Genomic DNA, 27983 nt, shown 5'->3' with positions numbered 1-27983 from the left:
TTGGGTTGTGTTACCATTGTTTTTGTGTTCAGTCATAAATTATTTATTAATCTATTTCAGATTACATTGTGTGGCTGTGCCCTCAAGTTCTCTGTAATTGCAGCAGTTTGGGGTGGACAATCTTATTGCTGTCAGGAGCAAGTAATGCCATACCTCCCAACTTTTTGAGATGGGAATGAGGGACACCTATCGGCAAAAAACATGCAGGCATAGGACACACCCCCTGCCAAGCCCCCTTAAAGGAGAATTGTACAAAAAAAAGATTGGTTAAACCCACAAGTGCTTTTTTTACCACTACTATTCCTTTATATTGGCTTTTGGAATTTACAAATGCAGCAATTTAGAAATCATATGAAAGGTTTGTGCTGGAAAACACTTTTTGATAGATAAAAAGTGCATTTTAAAAACATCTATATAGATCAGACCAAAATGAGGGACAAATGAGGAGGAATGAGGGACAGAGGGACATTGCACCAAATCGGGGACAGTCCCTCCAAATAAGGGACAGTTGGGAGCTATGAGTAATGCTCCAGTTCCATGGCAGCTGCTGGTCTTATTCCAGCAACCCGATTTTAGCTGAGTTGCACTCTCCCTGTCTGACCGCCACCTGCAGGGTTATTGCTGTAAACGCAGCCTCTAGGTGGAGTCCAAACCTGTTTTAAGCCCAAGTGTCATGCTTGTGATAGTGTTCGCAACACATGCTTTAAGCCCCCTGTTTACCTGCCCTGTTCCTGTGCCTTTACCTTCACCCGATCCCCAGCCACCTGCTAGCTAGTTTGTATTTCCTCGTTCTTGACCTCGGATTGGACTTTCTCTGAACTCTGCCTGCCTTCATATCTCGTTGCATTTGGTTTGCTTTGAAAATTATACCCCATGTTGCTTTCTTGCTGCTTCAAAGCATCTCAAATTCTATGAGAAAGCACAGCAGCACCTGCAGCTTTTGAGTGGCTTTTATTCAGCTTTAGCTTCACTTTGTTTTGGTGGTATTGCAGGTATGAGATATCCCAGGATGCACTGGGAAACCAACAGTCAAACCAGAAAGACATCATCAGCAGTCACTTCCGGTTCATTTGTATATATTCTGGAAGTGTCTGATACAGACATCACATCTAGTGTGCAGGGTGGAGCAGCAGGAAGGTGAGCAGGGTCCAGACCGGAGTGGAGCAACTAGCAGAAGGCTACATGGTGTGCAACATGGGAACGCTATAGCTTAGCAGACTGAGCAGCAAAGGATTAGCAGAGCTGGAGCAGGAGAAACTAGCAATGTCACATGTGGTGCGCAGCATGGGAGCAATATAGTGGGAGGTGAGAGGGGACCAGAGAGAAAGGAGGAGCAGCAAAGCTGGAGTTTACTCCTGAGTGGGAGATCAGCAGAGCTGAGGTTTACTACTTGGTGGGGCATCAGCAGAGCAGGGGATCTGCTAAAAGATGATACCAATGAGCTGGGGATTTGCTGAACAGGGGTACTAATGAGCTGGGGAACTACTGAGTGGGGACGGGGATACTACTGAGCTGGGTTTCTACTGGGTCACTTTAATCAACACACGCACAGAGCATTTGCCAAGCTTCATTAAAGTTTCAAAAAGGCATCAAAAAAGCAGGTGGTGCTTTAATATGTGTTGAAGTCGAAGCAAGTGTAAATGAGTCCTGAGGGCTCATTTACACTTGCTTCGGCTTCAACACACATTAAGGGCTAGTTTACACTTGCTTCAAAACAAGGATTTGAACAGGCTTTGTTAAAGCTCTCTGAACGCTAGTCAAAGCTCCTGTCACTAAATTAAAATGGTTATCTTACAGTCCTGTTTACACCTTGCTTTTGCTTTCCTTCCGCTTTGCTTCAAAAATTATAACCCATGTTGCTTTAGTTGTGCTTCAAAGCCTCCATAGAAGTCTATGGCAAAGCTCACTTGAAGCCCCACTGAAACCCCACCAAAGGCTCATGGAAGCTCCACCAAAGGCTCATGGAAGCCTCATCCAAGCACCAAGTAAAAGCAAGGTGTAAACAGGACTAAGCTAACAATTTTATTTAGTGACAGGAGCTTTGATTGCCATTCAGAGAGCTTTAACAAAGCGTGTCTAAAGCCTTGTTTTGAAGCAAGTGTAAACTAACCGTTAATTTGTGTTGAAGCCGAAGCAAGTGTAAATGAGCCCTTACTGTATTGTTTTCTTTATGGATTTAGAAAACTTCACGATAGATCTATCGATATATAACTTGTCCTTATTTTCTTGATCAGGAGTGGGCTTTACTAGTGACATGGACAAGTGGAGAGAGCTTCGCCGATTTTCTCTGTCAGCAATGCGGGATTTTGGCATGGGGAAGAAGAGTATAGAAAGCTGTATTATAGAGGAGTCTCAGTGTTTGGTGACAGAATTAAGACACACCAAAGGTAAGAAAAAACAAAAACAAATTTAAAGCCAAAGTTTTTTGTAGAGTGGTAAGGGGTTGGAGCCCTTGTCAGGATTTTAAAGTTGTACCACGGGATAAACAAAGAAGGCTTAAAAGCAACCTCTGTACAAAATTATTGTAAAAATCTATTTTGTTAATACCGGTCTATATTGCGAGGAATTAGCTCAGTAGCGGGTTGTGCATTGTGTGTGCATTTATTTCGAAAGTCTGTGTTTACAAAGTGCAGGTTTATTAAAATGGCAAAAATAAAACAAAACCGAAAATAAAACCTTGCCACCTTCGGCGTCTAACTACAAACACAGGAACCTAACTACTTGTCCTGGAACAGCCTACTGCTGCCCAGGCACCTGACTGTCCCCCAGAATAAAACAGTCTTTAGTCACACATACTTGCCTTACGTTAACACATATGCCTTTTTTAGTGCATTTTGCAGAAACGCACTACAGTCCATTTACTATGGCTTCCTTTGGTATACAATCACATCTATCCTTTTCTCAGCCGGTTCTTTTAGGAAAGGGTTGGGGACTTTTTTCCCACAGCAGAGTGCGTTTTTGTGTAATAGACTTCAATGCGTTTGTGAGGCGTTTTGCGTTTTTTTTTTTTCCCTTTAAAAACACTGTATATAGCTGGTTGCTAAGAAGCTGGCTGGGAAGCTGACCTCCGCGTCCTCAACAACCGATGAGTCATCAGCTGTCAGCGGGGTTCCCCTCTGACAGCTGAATGTAAAAGAAAGAATTGCCTGTGAAAAAATTTGTCAAAAAAATGGAGTCGCCCCCCCCCCCCCCCCCCAGATCCATACCAGGCATACATAGCACCCCTACGCATTCACCAAAAAACTGTAAAAAGTGAATAAAGGCAAGAGCCAATTTTTGACAATTCCTTTATTTAAAAAAAAAAAAAAAAAAAAAAAAAAAAGTCCCCCGATGTAGATCCTTTGCCAATGACGACGCCCATCACACCGCTGAACCCGAAAAAAGAGGAAAAACAAGCTCCACTCATGATGAATGCTCCAGGAACTGTGTGACAGTTCCTAAATAGCTAAAGGGCGGAGCCAGCCGGAAACTTTACCTGGTGACACCGCCCCCAGTGACGTTGGCGACTCAGCATGCACAGGTCAATGATGTCACATCTGGGGACATTGTTTTTTTTTATTTTTTAATAAAGAAATTGTCAAACTGTCTCCTGTCTTTTTTTCAATTATTTTTACACTTTTTTGGTGAGTGGGTAGGCGTACAATGTACCCCATACTCATTCACATAGGGGGGGATGGGATCTGGGAGCCCCCTTGTTAATTGGAGATTCCAGATTCCGATAAGCCCCCTGCCCACAGACCCCTACAACCACAGCCCAGGGTTGTGGGGAAGAGGCTTTTGTCCTCATCAACATGGGGACAAGGTTTGGGGTGGGGTGTCGGAGCCCCCCTTGCCCCAAAGCACCAACCCATGTTGAGGGCATGTGGCCTGGAATTGTTTAAAGGGAGGTGCTCACTCGTTCCCTCCCTTTCCTGACCTGCCGGGTTGCATGCTTGAATAAGGGTCTGGTATGAATTTAAAAAAATTTAGCGGGGGGTTCCCCTCCAAATACATACCAAACCCCAAAAGGGCCTGATATGAATTGGGGGGGGGGGGTACCCCACGCCGTGTTTTCACAAATTTCTTTGCCGGCTATTCTTATTTTTACATTCAGCTGTCAGCGGGGAACAGCTTGCCGGCCATACCATAATAATAACTAAATATTAATCCTAAATTGGTTAATCAACCGTAAGCCATTATATCTGAACCCAATGTCTGGCCATCTGTGCATGTACAAATTGGGATCCCAAACATCTCTGTTAGGAGGCGGTTACTCAGTCAGCCAGAATCGTAGATCTAGCATATACTGTATGTACAGCGAGTTAATAAGTATTGAACACGTCATTTTGCTAGGTCAATTTCTAAAGGTGCTATTGACATGAAATTTTCACCTCATGTCGGTAAAAATCCATGCATACAAATAAACCAAAACAAATAAGTTCAGAAATTAAGTTTTATATGTAATAAAATGGAATGCACTGGGGAAAAAGTATTAACACGCTAACTGAAATTTATTTAATACTTGATACAAAATCCTTTGTTGTAAGGACAGCTTCAAGACGCCTCCTGTATGGAGAAACTAATTGCATGCATTGCTTAGGTGGGATTTTGGCCAATTCTTTCACAAAGTCAGTCTTCAGCAGCCATGATAAACGTGATCAGCTCACAGAGAAGAGGTCAGGACCAGGCAAGATTAACCAGGCACTGTAGACGATAGAAAAAATCAAAAGAGAAAAAGGCAAAAGCACTATGTTACACCTTGTACCTTTTTAAAGGGACAGGAGCATGATTTTTTTTTTTTTTTTTTTGGGGGGGGGGGGGGGGGGGTGTAACAATCACCTTAAGAACACTGGTACATCTAACAGGACAGAATGCCCATGTACAGAAAAGTCAGTTGGCATCCATATCAGTGTGTATTGTATCTGCAGCCTGACTGTAGCATATCACACCCGGACTTACACCTACAGAAGCAAATGTGCACAGGATTCCATCTACAGTATCTCACAAGTAAGTACACCCCGCACATTTTTGTAAATATTTTATTATCTTTTCATGTGGCCACACTGAAGAAATGACACTTTGCTACAATGTAAAGTAGTGAGTGTACAGCTTGTATAACAGTGTAAATTTTCTGTCCCCTCAAAAATAACTCAACACACAGCCATTAATGTCTAAATCGCTTGCAACAAAAGTGAGTGCACCCCTAAGTGAAAATGTCCAAATTGGGCCCAAAGTGTCAATATTTTGTGTGGCCACCATTATTTTCCAGCACTGCCTTAACCCTCTTGGGCATGGAGTTCACAAGAACTTCACAGGTTGCCACTGGATGTCATCTTTCACTCCTCCATGACAACATCACAGAGCTGGTAGATGTTAGAGACATTGCGCTCCTCCACCTTCTGTTTGAGGTCTGGAGGCATACTTGGCCAGTCAATCGCCTTTACCCTCAGCTTCTTTAACAAGGCAATGGTCATCTTGGAATACTACCCTGCCGCTCTAAAGGGAGGGGATCATGCTCTGCTTTAGTATGTCACAGTACATGTTGGCATTCATGGTTCCCTCAATGAACTGTAGCTCCCCATTTCCTTCAGCACTCATGCAGCCCCAGACCATGACACTCCCACCACAATGCTTGACTGTAAGCAAGACACACTTGTCTTTGTACTCCTCACCTCACCTCAGCTATGAGTAAGCACTCTCGGTAGTGTGAAACGCGTTAGCCTATGTTGCTTTTCTGTGGTCTGTACAGTATGATCCTGTGTTTACAATAAAAGGCATAAGAAAAAACTTTCTTCATTTGAGTGCGGCTGTCTAGAGTTGTTCTATTACCTTCACTCCTCACCTGGTTGCCGCCACACATGCTTGACACCATCTGAACCAAATAAGTTTATCTTTGGTCTCATCAGACCACAGGACATGGTTCCAGTAATCCATGTCCTTAGTCTGCTTGTCTTCAGCGAAGTTTGCGGGCTTTTTTGTGCATCATCTTTAGAAGAGGCTTCCTTCTGGGACAACAGCCATGCAGACCAATTTGATGCAGTGTGCAGCGTATGGTCTGAGCACTGATAGTCTGACTCCCCCCCCCCCCCCACCCCCCACCCCTTTAACCTCTGTAGCAATGCTGGGCTAAAGGGGCATTTGGGACTTTAAATGAAGCCACATATGGTGTACCTCTATCCCTAAATGCAAAAATAGAACTAGGAAGGTTGGGACTTTGAAATGAGGTCATGGACATCATGGAGATGGCTGGATAAAAATACATATTTATTGATCATAGTGAAATGCACAATCATATCAATACCACAGACCACATATATAAAAGACATTGCAATAAATATAATTTCATAAAGTATTTACAGGCACATATGTATGTGCAAATGTAATACAGACATCAAATATATATCAACTTGGTGCCATGTGGTGGTCACAATTGATGAATTATAAATACAAAACAAAAAATTCCATATGTGTACATGTAATGTTGCAGCAGCACTTGCACCGGGAGTATGGGTATAGACAGAGAAATCATAATCAAAAATTAGAAGATCTTGTGGAGTAAAAGTATACTGTAAACATGTGTCAGCATCCCGAAATGCCCGAGTGAAGGACACTCACCAGGGACGAAAGCATAGGGACGTCTAGAAAATATGATAGGATATGATTAGTCTAAGTGTAACTGATCATAATAAGGGAAGGCATGTGAGCCTACCCTAAGTACTTACATGTGGTCAGTACAATAAGGTGTAGCGGGTATGGAACCAGGTCCCAAAAAGATGTCTGTCCCGGGATCTGAAGTATTCTGGGGTCGCGTGTAGGCGGAGCGCATACAGGACCTCTTCTGAACACAGGGACCCGGATTGCTGGTATTGATGGCGAGACAAGATAATGCGCCAGTGATAATTACCTAAAATAAAAAGGTGCATAATCAGTGTATCAATTATGCTAGGTAAAAATAAAAAAGGAGGAATTGTATCTATCTAACAATGGTGTTGCAAATCGGACGTCTGTGCAGATGACAAAAATTGGAATAAGAGTATAATCACATCCAAAACATGGTAAGGTCTGGTGTGAAGATAAGTAAAAAGCTGCAGAGACGATTCCGATTGCTAGAAGGTCAAACCAATAAAAAGAAAAACTGGCTAGCAGAATGATGAATAACCTGATGGTAACTTACATATGCCCCAAAAAGGGAAAGGTGGAACGCTGTGATGAAGTATAGCGTGTCTTGTCCATAGCACCCAGACCGTGACGGGGGGTCAATATATACCCAACCCGCACACGTGCATGCTGGCCCCTAACCAGCGTCACACAAGCACGGCTAGGGGTGGGGCGGGGCTCTGTCACAGACGGCAGACACAGTCTGTTAGGGACGCTCGTATTCCCCACCGGGACCGGCTGAGATGAAAAAATTCATGCCTCGCGTCATGACGCCAACCAAGGCGTCAAACATGGGGCAAGGGGTGTGGCGCCGATGCGCTGTGGATGCCCACCTACAGCAATACACTCCCCCCCCCCCCCCCCCCCCCCACCCCAGGCAGGGTGGACAGGAGCAGGAGGGGTAGGGGACACACAGAGCGTATCGCAGCTCCCGGGTAACAGACATGGAAGTGGCCCTGGACATGCAAAAACCCGCGTCATGCTCCCGAAAAGGTGACAGAGCGCAGCTGTGCTGCATGATCACGTGGACTGCAAAAACATGCATCCAGAGATGCAAGACCCGGACGTGACAAATCACCATCATTGTAAAAATTCCCACTTGGGTGGCAGGGGAACACTACCTACCCAGTCCATAAACCTCTCTCCCTAATACAACAAGGAGAAAGGGGGGGATTTGGGGCAGCACTATGGCAGCACTATGTCTATTTCCCAAAGACAACCTCTGGATATGACGCTGAGCATGTGCACTCAACTTCTTTGCCCTACCATGACGAGGCCTGTTCTGAGTGGAACCTGTCCTGTTATGGTCTTGGCCACTGTGCTTCAGCTCAATTTCAGGGTCTTGGCAATCTTCTTTTAGCTTAGGCCATCTTTATGTAGAGCAACAATTCTTTTTTCAGATCCTCAGAGTTCGTTGCCATGAGGTGCCATGTTGAACTTCCAGTGACCAGTATGAGAGAGTGAGAGTGATAACACCAAATTTAACACACCTGCTTCCCATTCACGCCTGAGACCTTGTAACCCTAACGGGTCACATGACACCGGGGAGGGAAAATGGCTAAATGGGCCCAATTTGGACATTTTCACTTAAGGGTGTACTCATTTTTGTTGCCAGCGGTTTAGACATTAATGGCTGTGTGTTGTTATTTTGAGGGGACAGCAAATGTACACTGTTATACAAGCTGTACACTCACTACATTACATTGTAGCACAGTGTCATTTCTTCAGTGTTGTCACATGAAAAGATAGAATAAAATATTTACAAAAATGTGAGGGGTGTAGTCACTTTTGTGACATACTGTATATACAGTACATAGGATATGTTATATACCTATGAGATACTACTGGATGTGAAATGGTGTCTGATATTGACACGGCAATGTTTCTTTTATACCACCTTTTAACATTTGTATTGAAAATATTTGATGGTTTTATATTCAATGTGTGGTTCATTCCTGAAATTTGCACTTTTAAAAATTCTCTAATTTAGTTTTTTTTCCTATATACATGGGACCATCATAATATAAATCCACTTAGTATATGAAATTACGAAGTTGTTGTAATAGTGTAAGCTGCACATGTGTCAGCATCGCTAAGACCAGCCAGTGGATTGTCCATATGCAACTTATATAATCCAATTAAATGATATAAGCGGAAAAAAGGAAAAAATCAATGACACTTGCTGAATCCTGCTCTCCGTGGACATGTAGAAAACAGAGACAGGCAAACCCCTCCAAATTCAAGCTCCAGATAAGCCCTGTGTCAACAGGCTTTGGACTTGTGTCGATATCTTCAGTTTGAAAATAAAGGCCCATTGACGCAGGCCCTTAAAATGACCATGGTTTTACTTTGTGTTCTAGATTTTCCCTTTAAATCCTTTCCAACACAACAATATGTGTATAGAGCCGTGTTGCAATTTGTGTGTTTGCTCATATTTTTTTTTCTCTCTCATATTCTAGGATCATTTATTAATCCTCAACACTTCTTCAACAAAGTTGCTTGCAATATAATGTTTTCCATCATGTTTGGGCATCGCCATGATTATGAGGACACTGAGCTTCTTGATGTCGTAAACACCATAAGTGAAACTTTCTACATCGTCAGTTCATGCTGGGGGCAGGTAAGAGCCAATGACAAGTGTACTGAGATTTTACTGTAGCGCTACCCCTGTAGGAGCCTCTAAATATATTACCTGGATTCTTCCTCAGTGTCAGTGGCCTTGCTGCCCCCTCAGGACAATGGGATAATCTTATGGACTGCAAAAGAACAAGAGAAGGGCGCACCAACCTAGCGCATTACCACAATAAATTTTATTTGAAAATAAAAACAACAATTGTTATACTCACAAATGCATAACATGTGTATACATATCATGGCAAGTGGGACCAATCGCCTTCAGGTCTGCTGTAATCTACCAATAGTGTGGGAAGACTGTGGTGGTTGACGCATTTCAAGGGCAAACCCTCCTTTTCAGAGCCAAAGTAGTAAATGAACAACAATTCACCTCAGTGCACATACAGTAGGTAAAATAAGTATTGAACATGTAACCATTTTTCTAGGTGTATATATAATGCTAAAGGTGCTATTGACACAAAATTTTCACCACATTTTGGTAACAACCCATGCAATCCATACATACAAAGAAACCAAAACAAGTACGTTCAGAAATTAAGTTATGTGTGATTTAAAATGGAATGATACAGGGAAAAAATATTGAACACACCAACTAAAATGTATTTAATACTTTGTACAAAATCCTTTGTTGGTAATGACAACTCTCCTGTACGGAGAAACTAGTTGCATGCATTGCTCAGGTGTGATTTTGGCCCATTCTTCCACACTCTTCTATGAACTGTGATCTTTAGCTCTTTCCATAGATTTTCTGTTGGATTCAAGTCAGGTGATTGGCTGGGCCATTTTAGCAGCTTTATTTTCTTTCTTTAAAACCAATTGAGAGTTTCCTTGGCTTTGTGTTTGGGATCATTGTCTTGCTAAAATGTCCACCCTTGTTTCATCTTCATCATCCTGGTAGATGGCAGCAGATTTTTATCTATGTTGAAACATTTTTCTATTAATCCTTCCTTTTACTGATATGAAGTTTGCCATTACCGTATGCTGAAAAAAAAGCACCACACCATGATGTTCCCACTTCCAAACTTCACCGTTGGTATGGGGGTGTTTTTGGGGTGATTTGCAGTGCCATCTGACCTCCAAACATGGTGTGTATTATGGTATCCAAAGAGTTAAATGTTGGTCTCATCTGGCCAGACTATATTTTCCCAGTATTTCACACTTTTGTCTAAATGTTGTGCAGCAAGCTTTAAACAAGCATCAACATGCTTTTTCTTCAACTTTGGAGTCTTGCGTGGTGAGCATGCATACGGGCCACGTCGTTTGAGTGCAATACTTATTGTTTTCTTTGAAAGAATTGTACCTGCTAATTCCAGGTCTTTCTGATGCTCTCCACAAGTGATCATTGGCTCTTTCACAACCCTTCTGATAATTATTTTCATCCCCCTGTCAAATCTTGTGAGCAGCACCTGGTCGTGGCTGGTTTATGGTGAAATGATGTTCTTTTCACTTCCAGATTATGGCCCCAACAGTGCTCACTGGAACATTCAGAAGTTTAGAAATCCTTCTGTAGCCGATGCCATCAGTATGTTTTGCAACAATAACGTTGTGAAGGTCTTGAGAGAGCTCTTTGCTTTTACCCATAATGAGATGTTTCTTGTGTGGCACCTTGGTAATGACACCTTTTTATCAGTTGAGACTGAACCACCAGCTGATATTAATTTGCACTGACAAGGGGCAGGAATGCTTTCTAATTACTGATAGATTTCGGCTGGTGTCTTGGCTTTCCATCTAGACAGTGGAAAGAGACACCAAAGGCTCTGTATGAGAAAAGCCTTTTGGATCTTCACCTTGGGGTCCCTTGCCCCGAAAGTCCTCACTGAAGATATAGAATTGCACTTTGTAGTATAGCCATGGAAATGCAGTCTGGTGCCCCTGTACAGTCCTGGCTGTATATCTAGATCTGGGGTATACTCCATGAGATGCTTACTCTGCTTGAGCAACTCTTATAAGAATAGAGAGTCACACTTTGGGTAGTTTAGGGTTAGTGCTACTTCAGATTTATGCATAAGCAGCATGTCCCACTCTTTGAACCATTGGGGCATCTCTTACATATAAATGTGATTATGGATGTACATGCTTTAATTAAGTCATGGTACATACTCATCTGGGAACCATAGCGAAGGGAGACATTTTCCATCAAAACCTTTTTTCAACCTTGCAGTACAGTAAAATCTAATCCTTTGATAGTGTTTTTTGTTTGTTTTTTATAAAACAATAGTAAAAAAATCATATGGCAAATCAAAGCCGACATCAAAATAATCAAGATTGAGTTATGACCATCCTCATGCCTCCCGGATGTGTATGACCCATCTCGATCAATTTGGCAGTGAGAAATATTTACAAAATATGTAAACATGTAGCACGACCCCCTTGGGGACTGCTTGGATTTACCTGCTCATCTGCACTGCCATGACCTTGTGAACATTCCAACCCACCTGACACTCTGGGTTCAGACATCTTTGCACCACTTTAAAGTAATAAGGCAAACAACTCAGTGCGTTTTTGTTCAATTAAAGTTTACTGGAACAATTCAAAGAGGATATTGTTACATAGATGAGACAATAGATCTACTGAGCTTTAGGTAACAGTCCTAGCTCAGTAGAGGAATCCCCATACAATAACACAAGGCAAGATAGTTTGTAGATAACAGTATATTCTATACACATATGTACAGTAGAATACTACTTGGACCTGAAAGGATAAGCAAAGGTTAAGTGTACTGGCAAACTTCTAAAGGGGAAATCCAGGCTGGCCTATTAACCTTTAATCCTAATGAGAGACCAGGCTTAATAGAAAATGAAAAGGTAGCGGTGATTGTTTCACGGTGCCAACATCCAAATATAAAGATATATAAAGAGTGGAATCCCACTTTGGGTAGGACTTTAACGGCACTTAGGTAAATGTCACATATCAATTAAATAGAAAAATAGTCATATATTTTATTGAAAATACATAGATTAAAACATAGATCATGGAGTGTACATAGCAACCATTACTGATAATGCAAATAGTTGAGGTAAATTAAATTGATTCTTCCCCAGATGCATTTCGAAGTCTACTAGAGATACTCCTTCCTCAGGGATAGATAGGATATAGACACTCTATGAAATAAATACAAACAGTCAATACCTATACATGTCATTCACAGATAATATTACAATGCACAAATCTATTACATACAAAACTTACAATTGCAGCAATTGGATGCTTATAGCCACTCCATAGAATTAAAACTTCCCCCTTGGAGGACCACCAGGCTTGAGGGAAGAATGTCTATGGAAATCGCAGAGGAGGACAGGGGCATGTACGTCCGAGGATGAGATCCAAGAGCGTTATTCCGGACCATACCCCTTCCGATGCACCAGGTATTGTATGCACCTACGGGAGTCAACAATGGACTGTACTTCATACTTCTCATGGTTCTTAACCTGTACAGGGTGCGGACGTGGTACTGAGGTGGTAAAGGGGTTTCAGACCAAAGGTTTTAATAAGGAGACATGAAATACATTTGAAATATGCATATTAGAAGTAAGGTCTAATGTGTAAGCCACTGGGTTAATCCTGCGAAGAATACGGAAAGGCCCAATAAACTGAGGTGTGAACTTCAGTGAGGGAATACGAAGTCGGAGGTTGCGAGATGACAGCCAGACCCTGTCCCCAACCTGGTAAAAAGGCGCAGGCAGGCATCTGCTGTCAGCATGGAGTCTGTACCTATCATTATCATGACGCAAAGCCTCCTGGACTTGTGCCCAAGTGAAACGAAGACCACGGAGATGCTCCTCCAACTCAGGAATACTCTGCGGAACAAACAAGTCAGGCAACATGGAAGGCTGGAGACCATAATTCGCCATAAACGGGGACAATCGGGAAGCAATATTCAAGGCACTGTTGTGAGCAAACTCTGCCCATGGTAAGAGGTCTGACCAGTTGATATGATGAATAACAATAGTTCTGCGTTTAGGAAAAAAGGGAAAAGAGAGAACTGCAGCCCCCCTATACAGAATATCACCTGGGTGAAATTCAAATCATCAAATGTCCTAAAAGAGGAATTGGCGCTGTTCTGCTATATGTGCATTAAATGTGGTTCCTATAAAAATTCATATATAAAAATGAATTGTATGTAAGTGCAACAAATGTGCTCTTAAAAACTATAATTCAGTGCAAAAAAGCTCCACCAACCAATGCTATACAATAAGGTGCAATGTGCTGAAAAAAAAAAAAAAAAAAAATATATATATATATATATATATATATATATATATATATATATATATATATATATATATATATATATATATATATATATATATATATATATATATATATATATATATATATACCCAAAGATTAAAATCTGTAAACATTCCAAGTAAGAAGAAAAAAAACTTGTGATGTACTTATTAAACAATTAGACTATTTTTTTGTAAAGTCCCCAACTTAAATACGTGAAAGTCCAAATCACAGAACAAGTGATAAAAAAATATATATACTGAAAGGATTTTTTACAAAGTGAAAACAATGTCCCAAAATATTTGTATGCAGAAAAATTCTTGAATGTGTCCTTCTGATGAAAAGACTGTAAAATTAGTGTAGCAAGTGTTCCCCAACTTCCACTACACCCCCACTTGTGCTCTCACTCACCGGACCACCCAACCCCTGCAGGGGTAAAAGGCATGCAGATAGACTCCAGCGGTGTTGAATCCAGGAAAAACGGTCCTCAGCCCACTTTGGTGTATCCTTCTATGATGTTACGGTATCCCCAGTGTTAAACATCCATATGCATCAAAAAAGAGATATATCTCATAGCGTGAGTCCATAAAAAGTGGATTTATTAGGTTAATCAAAAAAACTTTAAAACAGGAGCTAACACTGCTCCACAAGCCGGTTCAAAGCCTGGAGGGCAGCGTGGTTGAGCGTGCGTTCCACTGCCTGCCTGAAACTGGAAGACTCCACGTAAACCAGACAAGAGATTGACGCATGCGTATCACGAGGCCACGCCTTACGCGTTTTGTCATCAAGACTTCATCTGAGGCACCACAGATGACGTCTTGATGACGAAACACATAAGGCGTGGCCTCGTGATACGCATGCGTCAATCTCTTGTCTGGTTTACGTGGAGCCTTCCAGTTTCAGGCAGGCGGGCGGTGGAACGCACGCTCAACCACGCTGCCCTCCAGGCTCTGAACCGGCTTGAGGAACAGTGTTGGCTCCTGTTTTAAAGTTTTTTTAATTAACCTAATTAATCCACTTTTTACGGACTCACGCTATGAGATATATCTCTTTTTTGATGCATATGGATGTTAAACACTGGGGATACCGTAACATCATAGAAGGATACACCAAAGTGGGCTGAGGACCGTTTTTCCTGGATTCAACACCGCTGGAGTCTATCTGCATGCCTTTTACCCCTGCAGGAGTTGGGCGGTCCGGTGAGTGAGCACGAGTGGGGGTGTAGTGGAAGTTGGGGAACACTTGCTACACTAATTTTACAGTCTTTTCATCAGAAGGACACATACAAGAATTTTTCTGCATACAAATATTTTGGGACATTGTGTTCACTTTGTAAAAAATCCTTTCAGTATATATATTCAGCACATTGCACCTTATTGTATAGCATTGGTTGGTGGAGCTTTTTTGCACTGAATTATAGTTTTTAAGAGCACATTTGTTGCACTTACATACAATTCATTTTTATATATGTATTTTTATAGGAACCACATTTAATGCACATATAGCAGAACAGCGCCAATTCCCCTTTCTTAGGACATTTGATCAGTTGATATGATGGTCAGAAATATGGCAATGTAGGAATTTCTCCAAGGGCTGATTGGCTCGTTCTGCAGCCCCATTAGACCGCGGGTGAAGCGTAGAGGAGAAAGCAACCTGAATTCCCAACTGCACAAATGGCTCGCCAGAACCAGGATGCAAACTGACTACCCCTATCCAAGACAATCACCTTGGGTAGCCCATGTAAGCGAAAGATCTCCTAAGCAAAAATGGAATTGGGTATGGGTTGTAGGAGGCCCACTGGAAGGTGTCATGGAGTCTTACTCTGAGCACACATGGAACAGGCAGCTACGAAGGCAGTTACATCAGCACATAGACTAGGCCACCAGAATTGTTTGGAAATGGCCCAAACGAGTTGATTCCTCTCAGGGTGGCCAGCAACCTTGGGAGAATGGTAGGTCTGGAGCATGGCAGTACGGAGACTCTCTGGGACAAAGCGGCAGTCACGAGGTTTCTCAGAGCATGGACCTGAGCAGCAAGAATTTTGTCACTCAAAGGAGAAGTGAGACAACGTAGCCAGAATACGATCAGGAGGAATCGCCATAACCAGAACCGACTCCAACTTGGAAGTGGAGGAAAATTGTCGTGAAACGTGACGAGAAAAGAGCCCATCGCTCCTTTCTGGGAGAAAGGCATTTAGCACCAGACAAGAATGTGAGATTCTTATGGTACAGTGGTACCTTCGAGGAGATGTCTCCATACTTTCAGGGCTAAAATGATCGCCAACAGCTCTCTGTCACCAATCTCGTAATTGCACTCCGCAGGTGACAATTTCTTGGAAAAGTAGCCACAAGGATGCATGGCGCTCTGAGGTAGGACGTTGATTCAGAAGGGCGCCAACACCAGTCCAAGAAGCATCATCCTCAAGGATAAAAGGTAAAGTGGGATCAGGATGTGCCATCACAGGAGCAGAAACAAAGGCAGCCTTGAGACTCTCAAAGGCCTTAATGGACTCCAGGGACCAACTCTGTGGGTTACCTTCCGTTCTGGTCATATCAGTCAGGGGCTTGACCAGAGACTAGAAGTTGGGAATAAACTTCCGATAATAGTTTGCAAAGCCCAGAAAACGCTGCAGAGGACGTAAACCCACAGGTCGGGCCACTGTAGGACTGCTGAAAGTTTCTCTGGGTCCATCGAAAAACCAGCAGTGGAAATGACACAGCCCACGATGGAACTCGCATTTCTCCAGTTTACAATAGAGATCGTTCTCTCTTAGTTTCTGAAGCACATGACAGACATCTGTGTGGTGGCTCTCCAGGGACTTGGAAAATATGAGGATATCATCGAGATAAACCACCACACATAACTGCAACATTTCTCAGAGGACATCTTTAATAAATTCCTGGAAAACTGCCAGGGCGTTACAAAGGCCAAAAGGCATTACGAGGTACTCATAATGGCCTGTTCTGGTATTAAATGCGTTTTTTCACTCGTCCCCCCCCTTATTCTCAGGAGATTGTGTGCCCCTCTCAAATCTTCGTGAAAACTGTTGCTCCCTTCAGGCGGTCAAATAACTCTGTAATCAATGGAATCAGATAGGCATTCTTAATCGTGAAACGATTGAGACCCCTATAATCAATACAAGGTCTCAGTTCACCACTCTTCTTCTTCATAAAGAAGAAACCAGCACCAGCAGGAGACGAGTATTTGCGGATGAAACCTCGAAAGTGCGTCTGCAACATACTCCTCCATTGCCTTATCCTCCAAAACCAACAAAGGGTAAACACGGCCACGAGGGGGTATGGCCCCAGGTTGAAGGTCAATTGAGCAATCATATGGCCGGCGTGGAGGCAAACTACCTGCTTGACCTTTGTCAAAGACCTCGCTAAAATCGCGGTACTCCTTTGGCAGGGAGGAGAGTGAAGAGGTGCACAGAACCTTGGCTACCATCTGGAAGCATGTCTCACTGCATTGTGGTGACCAGGAGAGAACCTCAGCTGGAGTCACTCAAAAGAGGGGTTGTGCCTCTGTAACCAAGGATAACCAATAACCAGCAGAAACTTAGGTGAGGAAATTAACTTGGAATTGGATTATCTCATGGTGAAGAGCCCCTACGGCCATGGACAACGGAACCGTCTCATGAGTCGCATTGGCAGGCTGTAGAGATCTCCCGTCAAGAGCCACAATGGCAAGTGGAGTGTCACGCAGCTGCAGCGGAATCGAGTGCTTCAATGAACAGGCCTGCAGCCCCAGTCTATTAGAGCTTGTATCTCGACGGACAACTCAGCCCAAGAACGCATAACTGAAACCAGGGGCTTATCCTTCTGGATAACTGGGGATGAAACAACGGCACCTAAGGTCTGTCTGTGACAGGACCTCAAGGTTCTGACGTTCACTGGACGGGTAGGACAAGACTTCAAAAAGTGACCTGTCTGGCCACAATAAAGGCACAATCTCTCCCTCCTCCTAAAGGTTCTCTAATCCGCAGAGAGACGCGTGAAACCCAAGTGCATGGGTTCACCTTCACTGACTGACTCTGTACCAGGAGGCATGGGAGGTGAGGGAGGCATGGGTGGGACTGCAAAGCTCGGAGACAAACGTACAGGAGGCTTCCACAAGCGCTCCTTTTTAAAAGAGTCTTTCTCTGAGTCTGGAGTGAGGATGGCAACTATGATCAACTTCTTCAGCTCAGTGGGTATATCCCGGGCTGCTATCTCATCCTTGATGGTATCCGAGACACCATGAGAAAAAGCAGCCACGAGGGCCTCATTGTTCCACGCAACCTCTGCTGCCAGAGTACGGAATTCAATGGCGTAGCCGGTAACAGTTCTCGTACTCTGTTCGATGGACATGAGGCACTAAAGCATACAGGAACATCAAATACCCTTTTAAACGAAGCCACAAACTCAGGGGAACTCAAGACAACAGGTTTTTGCGTCTCCCATAGAGGTTTTGCCAAGGCTCTCTCAGAAAGCAAAGATATCACGAAACCTACTCTTGCTTCTGTCAATGGGAAATGCCTGGGGCAGCATCTCAAAGTATATCTCAACCTGGTTGAGAAACCCTCTGCATTGGACTGGACCGCCCCCAAATCGATGGGGAAGCGGAGCGGAACCAGACATACCTCTTATAGAGGTAACACTTGAGGCGGGTGCCTGCACAGAGACTGGCGCAGCAGCAGGGTCAGCCTGCAACATAGTTTGTACCGTGGCGGCCACAGTGGGAGAACGCAGGTGAGTCGTGCGACTCAGGAGCATTTGTAACACCATGGCGAACTGATCCATGCGGTGATCCAGTTCATTCAATCTGGGAAAAAATATTACCAACAAGTGGATTGACTGCATCTTCTGAATTCATGGCCTTCGCCTACTGTCAGAAACCATGAAATCAGACTGAGACCGAAGTAAAGTTAAATCGCACTTGTTTAATATTAAAAATAAAAAGAACAAATGTAGTCAAAACATAGCCAGGGTTCAGTAACCGGAATGGATAGTCAGCCAAGCCAGAAGTCGGATCAAAGTAGTGGAACAGCAAGCAGGATCTGGAGCCAGAAGAGATGTCAGCAAAGCCAGTCTTTAAACAGGAACGCAGGAGATGTTTCTTGTGATGTTGACCAAGGTGAAGGCAGAGACCCTCCTGGACTGGACGGCTTAAGTAGGCAGGACTGACTAGCAGGATATGAACAACAGCTGAGTAACTGTGGAGAGAGATGGGAGCTGACAATTAGCCGACAGCTGAGCGGCCAGCTCAGAGAAGGAAGGGCTGAGCCCAGCCCTGACACCGAGGAACTACTAACCCCACAATCCCTTTTAGTTTGGCTCACAAATATGATGTCAGCTAGTAGCGCTGGGCACTAGAGACATGCGATTATATAGAAATACCAGAGAATCCCTGTACTTTGCAATTGTAGTCCACATTGCTACATCCTCCCCCCACTTTGGTCCCTGAAGACAGAACACAACCTGTGGGATCATCTTACTGTATCCTAAGAAAATGAATGATTAATCATCTGACAAACTAGAAGTTGCAACAGCCAACAACTGACCCAAAGAAGGATCTAACGGTAAATTATAAACATTATCAGGCGAAGTCATATTAATTTTGTGACAGGTAAATAACAAGTCAGTGGCCCTCCCAGTAGTGTCAGGAGGTGGATCAAGGTCATCCTTTACTAAAGGTTCAATAAAGGAGGCAAGACTTGACTGGAACATTCATCGGTAGGTATAAGTTCATCAGAATTTTCCCCAAATGTATCGGACGTCAGTTTTTTTTGGAGGGCCTATCTTCCGTCTCAATCTGGAGTAGATTATTTCCAGGGGCTCCAGTCCCCATTCTGTTCCCCAAAAACTACATCCGGATTCAGGTTCAGGAACAGTCTCTCTCTCTGCTGTATTAGTAGGAGGAGTGGGAGTCCCCATCTCACTAGATACCGTATTTATCGGCGTTTAACACACACTTTTTTTTTTTTTTCCCCTTTTTAAAATCGGGGGAAAATCGTTGGTGTGTGTTTATACGCCAATCCCTGCCTATTTCCCCCCCCCCTGCTGTTTGTGCGGAGCGAGCGCCGGCCGCCGATATACATACATAGCTGAGTGTACTCGGTTAGGCTCGGCTAGCTCCACTCAGTCACGCCCAGTCCCGCCCTATGATGGACATAACACAGGGACTGGGCGTGACTGAGCGGAGCTAGCCGAACCTAGCCGAGTACACTCGGCTATATATGTATATGGACGGCGCTTGGCTCCGCTCAGTCCTGCCCAGTCCCGCCATTGGACCTGTGTTATGTCCCTCATAGGGCGTGACTGGGCGGGACTACGAGAGGAGCCGAAAAGAGCTGAGGACCGGCTCTATGTATCTCGGCGCCGGCGGCGCCATTTTCAAACTGCAATGCCACTGGGCAAGGCTCCAGATGGACACTGGGCAAGGCTCCAGATGGACACTGGGCAAGGCTCCAGATGGACACTGGACAAGCATGCAGATGGACATTTAAATGTAATTTTTTTTTTTCCTTAAAATTCCCTCCTAAACTTGGGGTGCATGTTATACGCCGGCGCGTGTTATACGCCAATTAAATATGGTACTTTATTTAATTCCACCTTGACTTCCTCGTCTCCTCTCAGTGAGTGAAGATCTGGTGTTTCAATTTCCTGCAAGGGGAGACGTGTCTTCCACCTAAAGGGTGTCCCCTGACTGTCTTCTTCCTCAGTCCCAGGGGTGATGGGATTGTCTTTCAAAGGAGAAACCCACAACCAATCAAGCGCTAATTCCTTGTCATTGCTCTCCTCTTCAGGGAGCATGGGTGGGCAAGTTTTCCCAGTCCTAGGCTTCAGCCTAGGGGACCGATGGGTCTCTAAGCAAGAGGATGGGGGTACTCGGACAGCCTCAGATATGGGCAGCAAATGGTTTTGATGCCAAGTCTTCAGAGGGTCAGTCTTCCATTCAGGCCTAATCTGGTACACAGGGAGCCAAGGTAATCGATTACAGACAATGTAGGGTTGAGAACGCCATCAATCAGCCAGCTTATGTTTCCCAGGCATACCTAGATTGCACAACAACACTCCATCTCCAGGTTGTAAATCCTGAACTCTCACTCTGAGATCAAAGTTTTTCTTTTTCCTCTGTTCTCTGATGGTAGAGGCTTCCTTGGCTTTCTCATAAGCCACTTTTAGATTCTTTCGAAGTCTGTCAACATACCCCCCAATAGGAGGCCTGAGAGGTGTGATCGAATGAGGTTCCAAAGGCCAGATCCACTGGTAAATGAGCTTCTCTTAACATTAACCTGTAGGGGGAGTACCCAGTAGAATCATTTGAGGTGCTATTGTAAGCATGAACCATTGCAGCTATATGGTCCCCTCAATGCTGTTTCTTCTCCAAAAGAAGGGTTCCCAACATGTTCAACAAGGTACTGTTGAAACGCCCAGGTTGTAGATCCCATTGAGGATGGTAGGGAGTAGTTTTGGATTTCTTTATACTTGAGATTTCACATAATCTTCTGATCAGTTTGCTCTCAAAATCCCGACCTTGATCCGAATGTAGGCGCTGAGGAAACCCATAACGAACGAAGAACTTCTCCACTAGAGTTTTTTGCTACAGTACTGGCTTGTTGGCCCCTAGTGGGGAAAGCTTGAGCATATTGGGTAAAATGATCTGTCACAACCAGGACATTACTTCATCCACTCAGGTCAGGTTCCAAACACAAGAAATCAATGCACACCAGCTCCATTGGTGCCTGGTTTTAAAGATGGCCCATTGGGGCTGCCCTGCCTGGTAAGGTCTTCCTCTGAATGCATCCGATGCAAGAGCGATAGTAGCTTTCCACCTCAGTTCTCATTGACGGCCAGTAAAATCGATCCCTGACTAACTTGAAAGTTCTATCTGGGCCTAAGTGACCATGATCATCATGAAGAGCGGTCAACACGATTAGTTGGTGTCTCAGAGAGGAACAGTTGAACACCTCCTGGTTCTTCTGATGGACCTCTTTGGTATATGACTCCATCTTCCAACCACATTCATTTCCACGCTATGGACTACTTTGGCCCCCTCCAATGGGGCTATTCAACAGTATCTGAAGGTCCTGGGTGGATAATAATTTCCTTTATCAGACTCCCCAACGGATCTTCTTGTTGGTCCCGTCTCATATCCTCTCTTGTCAGCTGAGGCAATTCTTGGCTACGCACTTGGGTCAAATCACAGTAATATCTTGTAACTCCCACAGGGGTGACTCCCACAGCTTTGGCCCCTCTGTGTTTATACTATACTCCTTGACACAGCCTGTACTCCTTCCAAGGGTAAATTAACCTAACTCTTCTGGCCAGCACTAGTGAAGTGAGGCCTTCGAGAGAGAGTGTCAGCGTCTGTTTCTCACTCCTGGTCGGTATTTCAAGCTAAACTGGAATTCAGACAGGGCTGCCAGCCACTGATGTCTAGTGACATCCAGCTTGCCAGTGGAAAGTAGGTAAGTCAAGGGGTTGTTGTCAGTCTTCACCACAAAGGTAGCTCTGTACAGATAGTCATGTAGCTTATCTACCACAGCCCACTTGAGGGCCAAGAACTCCAATTTGTGCACAGGATAGTTCTTTTTAGGGGGTGTGAGACTGTGGCTCACATAGGCCACTGGGCGGAGTCTCCCCCACCAACTCTTGATGCAAGACCCCCCCAAGGCCATCTCTGCTGGCATCCACATGCAGTTCATATGCTTTAGATCAGGGATATTCAAACTATGGCCCTCCGGATGTTCAGAAACTACAATTCCCATCATACCTAGTCATGTCTGTGATAGTTTTACAATGCCTCATGGGATGTGTAGTTCCGCAACAGCTGGAGGGCCATAGTTTGAGGATCCCTGGTTTAGATGGATCAGCGTAGGCCAACAGCGGTGCTTCAACCAGGCTCTCCTTCATTTGTTCAAAAGTCCTTTTCACACTTCACCGTCCATTGCTCTTAAATAGACCCAAGGGGCTTCCTGGGGCCTCCTTTCTGGGCTTTCTGCTGATCCCCCTCCGTTTGTTGCTGTAACAGCTCATTCAATTGTTGGGCAATCTGTGAAGTTCTTCACAAATCTATAGTAAGAGCAGAAACCCAAAAATGAAAAGTGACGGTGCTCGGGCGAGGCCAGGAAGTAACAGCCTCCAACCTCTGAGGGTCCGTAGCTATTCCCTCAGCTGACACCACATGCCCCAGGTACGTGACCGAAGTCTGGTAGAACTGACACTTCTCTAATGACAGCTTCAGTCCCTTGGTGTGTAGTCGTTGGAAAACTTTCTCCAACTGAGCTTCATGCTCCTCCAACGTGCTGCCAAACATGATGATATCATCAAGATACACTAGCACTTCTATCAAGTTCATATCACCCGCAGTGTTCTCAATCAATCTGGGAAGTGTCAGGAGCCCCTGTTAATCCTTGTGGCATTCGGTCAAACTCGAAAAACCCTACAGGAATGATGAAAGCCATCTTTTCTCGGTCATCTGGATGCATGGGTATCTGGTAGTATCCACTCTTTAGATCCAGCACACTGAACCATTTAGCCCCTGATAAGCATTGCAGGGCCTCTTCTATGCGGGGGGTTGTGTACTTATCTGGGGTAGTCCTTCGGTTCAATGTTCGGTAGTCAATGCACATTCGAAGAGACACATTCTTCTTTCTAGCTACCACAATCGGGGAAGCATGAGGGCTCCTGGACTCCTTAATGACCACTGACCTCTTTAGTTCAGCCAGCTGTTCTCGAAGATCTGCCAGATCACACAAAGGAATTCGCCTGGTCCTTTCACGAAAAGGCTTATCTTCAGCTAGCCAAATTCGATGTTGAGCACTCCTGGCACATTCCACATCAAAGTCATTCTTGGAGAATGTTTTCTCCCATCGGGCTGTCTGAGCTTTGATCCTCTCCTTCCATCTAGAGGGCAGATTTGGGCAGTGGACACTCCCTCTTCCATCCCCCTTCTGAAGTAGCCCATCTCCCGCCACTGGGGTGGGTGGGAGCACTCACTTTTTTTTTTTTTTAGGGAGAGATCTAAAAAAAATATAGAATTTGAGGGAGGAGGATCATCTTAATTTTAATTAATCCGCCCTAACTATGATAGATCCAGAGGGGCCCACTTAGCCAGTTCGGATTCAAATTTTCTCATCAGGGGAGGGTAATTGGCATCATAAAGCTGATCTATTCTGGAAGTTAATTTAATTCCTAAATATTGGACCATCGTGTCACTTCAAGTGAATCCAAATTGTCCCTGGAGGGCTGTAACTAGGGGAGGTGGTAAGTTAATATTTAAAGCTTGTGATTTACTGTAATTTATGCAGAGACCTGAAGCTTTGGCAAATTCCTCTAGGACATGGCAAATATTAGGTAAAGAAATTTTAAAGGGGAAGATATAAATAGTAGGATATCGTCTAGTAGGAGAGCGCACTTAGGGGTTTGGGAGCCGCATCCAATTCCGTGTATGTCGGGGTGATCCCTGATAGTTATCTCTAGGAATTCTATCGTGATAGCGAATATCAATGGAGAGAAGGGGCAGCCTTGTCTTGTACCTCTTGCGATGCCGAAAGATCCCGAATAGTATCCCTGCATACGTATCTGAACCTCCGGGCCCGAGTACAGGGCACTAATGATATTCAGAAATGACTCTCCAAATCCCCAGCATTTCAAGATGGCAAATAAATAAGGCCATGAGACAAAATCAAAAGCTTTCTGTAGATCTAAGGAAGGTAGAAAGCCTTCTTGAGCTGGGCCATCATCCTAACGTGAGTTCAGGAGGGAGATGTCTACTACCCTGTGGATCTGGTCTGGCCCCTGTCTCCCTGGAATGAAAGCTACCTGATCCTTATGTATATAAAGGCCTATAAAAGATGCAATACGTTCTGCAAGGATCTTAGTCAGGATCTTGAAGTTGTTGTTTATAAGCAAGATCAGGCGATAGTTGCTCACTGAGCTTGTGTCTTTCCCTGGTTTCAGTATCACTGAAATGTAGGCTGAGTTAAGGGATCTGTCCAAAGGGGCGCCTCATCGGAGAGCATTAAAAAAACTGGCAAGGTAAAGTGTGTTAGAAAAAGTTTAATAAGGGATAGAGAACCCGTCTGGACCAGGAGTGGAGTGGCTTTTTAAGTTTTTAATTACTTGTGATACTTCATCCGCAGAGATTGACTGTTCTAGTCTCTGTCGATGTCTGTCTTCTGGTTTGGGAAACTGAGTGGAGTCAAAAAAATCGACCCAAATCAGGTTGCGATGGATTCGAGCCTGGGTTATAAAGCTTTTAGTTAAATTCCTTAAAGGCTTCAAAAATTCATTTGTGGGTTTTGTGACAATGTGCCTCCTGCTATCTTGATTTTGGGTAAAGTGAGAACGAATTTTAGGTGAGGGCCTACTCGCCAGCATAGTCCCCAATTTGTCCCTTTTGGAAATAGAACCGTGCCCCACTCCAGCGTAGACTTTTCTCTGCCCTGGAGGTGAGTGCTAAGTTGAGTGCCATCCATGCAGCGTCGCGTTTCACTATGGGGACTGATTTAGGGTCACAATTATGTTCCTTCGGGGTATTTGGAAGGCCATTTGTATAAGTTTACCCCTAATAGTGACCTTGCGGGCTGCCCACAACATCTCTGGAGAAACTACCTGGTTGTCATTGAGAAGGAAGTACTCTCGTATGGCCTTCTCAATTTCAAATACACTATCGGGGTCATTAGGGTGGATTCATTCAACCTCCATCTAAAGTCACCTCTCTGGCCAGAGGGGCGTTGGAGGAGCAGGAATACTGAGTGGTCTGACCAAGCCAAGTCTCTTATATAGGATTTAGAGACCAGTGGCACATGCCCTGCGGAGATTAGGATGTGATCGATTCTTGAGAAAGACTGGTGAGGGTAAGAAAAGTGAGTGAAATTGTGTAATATGGGATTAACTTCTCTCCAAATACCTACCAGTCCCTATAGTAACTTGGTAATATGTGACCTCTGTTTGGAGGGATGGGTGAGGTGATTTACGAATGTTTGATTGAATGATTGTTTGTTTGGAAAAAAAAATTCCTGACCTCGATTTGGAGCGTAATAGGATATCATATGAACAAGAAAATTTGGTCATTGATGGTCCCTTTTAGCAAGTATAAACCTTCCCTCCGGGTTTTTATGCTCAGCCAAGCGCGAGAATTTGCAATTTCATGAAATTAGAATTGCCACCCTCTTAGTTTTATCTTCTGCATTTGCTAGAAGAAAGGTGGGGAATTAACGAACGACAATAACGTTTAGGAAAGTGGGTCGCTTGGAGTAACATGACATCCGTTTTTTGATTATGAAAGTACTGTAAGATTTTCTTCCATTTGGTCGGAGAGTTTAAGTCTTGAATGTTCTGGGATGCTACCCTCAGTGTGGGCTTAAGGTGGTTAATGTTAGCCATGGAGCATGGGGTATAGATAAGCAGGATAAAATGGTAACTCCCCAACCTCCGATCCATGATAGGTCCGATAGGAACCTGGGGGTGGTGGTAGAGAATCAAGGTTACAGAAGGTGTGTTCTTACAGACTGGTCTCTAGAAAAAAGATGGTTATAAAAGCGAGAAAGGAATAGAAGCAGTAAGAAAAAAGGAAATGTACACTTGGTCGAATGTCGAAACTGAACGAGGGGAGGATGCATTCCTCTCCTTACCTCATAACAAAAAACGAAAACCTCCTCTACTAGAAAGGGGGTATTCCTGTAGTGGAAACACAGAAAATCCAGGTTTCCAAATCAGGAGGGGCATGGGTACCACCCCGACCACCAAGCTTCCCTGGGTAAAGATTAACTACAGTAAGGCTATGAGCCTATGTATATCGATAAGAGCTCCAGTGACAAAGGATTAACAAAACATTGTGGGATGCATATCAATTAACCCAACAGTAGTTGCGTGAGCAATGTCCAGTATGTGTCAAGTCCTAGATAAAGCTATCTCCTGTGATATTAAAGGGTACAGTTGTACAGTCAGACATAGTATGGTCAAAATAGGCTTGTTCCTTGGTTCTAAGAATCAGCCCCTCTTTAGAAAGAGGGGCTAATGTTTAAAGAACGGGGCCAGAACTGCGTCTGGTGTCAAAATAGCATTTAGAAAGCAATTGAACATTGAGAAAAAAAGGGGGGGGCGGGGGGGGGAGACAAAATATTCTAACTTTATCATTAAGTGTCATGAACGTGTAACCGTGGAGCCAGAAGCTAAAAAAACAATAGGGCAGTTCCATACAGGGTCAATAAAGGTAAGAAAGCTTCCGTACAGGAAGAACTGAGCAGGCCAGATAAGTTCAGAAGTTCTATCATGGGGGCCGACCTGACTTGGATGTTTGGCATAAAGGAGAGAGCGGGCTGGAAAGTAGTTGACGTTTGGGGGTTCCTGATGCTGAGTCTGGAGATGGGGAGGATGGTTCCTTGTAGATCAATTTCAGCAGTAAATGCTCCTCCTCCTTGAATGTAGCGAAAGGTGTAGAAGTTCTGTGTGAATTCAAATTTCAAGCTGAATGGGAAGAGCCACCAGTATTTTATTTCCTTTTGTATAAGTGCAGCCAGTAAAGGTTTGAATGATCTCCTTCTCTGTATTGTGGCAGGGGACAGGTCCGTGAAGATCTGGATCCTTGATGAAAGAGCGAACAGCATCAGGAACATTTTTAATCGATTCAGGTATACCCCTGATTCTGAAGTTGTATCTCCTGCTCCTATTTTCAAGATCATTGATTTTCAGGAGGGCAGATTCTAATTGGTTTTGAAGATCTTGTACACAGTCAGAATTTTGATTGGTTCTGGCTACAGTGTGATCAAGTTTTTGTTCGATAGCTTACAATCGTGACCCCAAGTGTTGAAGGTCAGCGTTAATATTGCCTGTGATCTTGGAGGCGGTATTAGTAAGACTGCGATCCAGCAGATCTGCATATTTGCCAAACATTGCAGAAACCTGATCTGAATTGTCAGGTAAAGGTCCTGTGGCTTGGGCCAGAAAATGGGGCTTTGAGGGGCTTGGGTACATAGAGGAACAAAACAGTTCCTCCATGGTGTGCTCAATGAGGGACTTTGTAGATGCAGGGGACACAGGGCCCATGAGAGGATTACTCATACTGTGTATTGGCTGGGCACATCACTGGGGACATCATCTCTGGAGGCTGCAGGAGAGCCTGTGCTTGCATCTGAATACCGTCTGCTATCTTGGGACCTGCAGCCCAGCACTCACTTATGGAGAATTGTCCCAAAATCTCTCGGCGTGCTGTCCTCGCTATCACAGGGGAGACCTGTGGGTTCTCCCCTTGCTCTGGCTACCGTTGGCACCATGATCACTGGGTTATAGCGCTCGCAGGAAGCCTCAGTCAGTTGGGGCGTCAATCGGCCATGTTGGGAGCTGCCTCGCTATCTTGGCATTTCATGCCCTCCGAAACTGTGATAGGCAGTGAGGAGTGAAATCAAAAATTTTAGGCCCTTGGAAATCCTGAAGGAGGTGATTGGTTTTCGGGGTCCTGTACGCAGTTGACTCCCAAAAAGTCTCACATGTGGT

The 27983-nt window shown here is 44.2% G+C and overlaps 1 protein-coding gene across 1 annotated transcript in view; it reads left to right on the top strand.

Moving 5' to 3' along the window:
• LOC141107726 (cytochrome P450 2G1-like) overlaps window positions 1-27983 on the top strand; it is a gene marked incomplete in the record, with an annotated part of 99317 nt that overhangs the window by 44603 nt on the left and 26731 nt on the right. The window contains 2 exon segments of the mRNA XM_073598651.1: window positions 2235-2387; window positions 9096-9256. Of these exon segments, the coding sequence (XP_073454752.1) occupies window positions 2235-2387; window positions 9096-9256 (314 nt within the window).

Source organism: Aquarana catesbeiana, linkage group LG09 (assembly GCF_042186555.1).
Source record: "Aquarana catesbeiana isolate 2022-GZ linkage group LG09, ASM4218655v1, whole genome shotgun sequence".
In the NCBI taxonomy this organism is placed as follows: Eukaryota; Metazoa; Chordata; class Amphibia; order Anura; family Ranidae; genus Aquarana; species Aquarana catesbeiana.
Note: the sequence above shows the minus strand (reverse complement) of the source record. Positions and strands in the feature narration are given on the sequence as shown.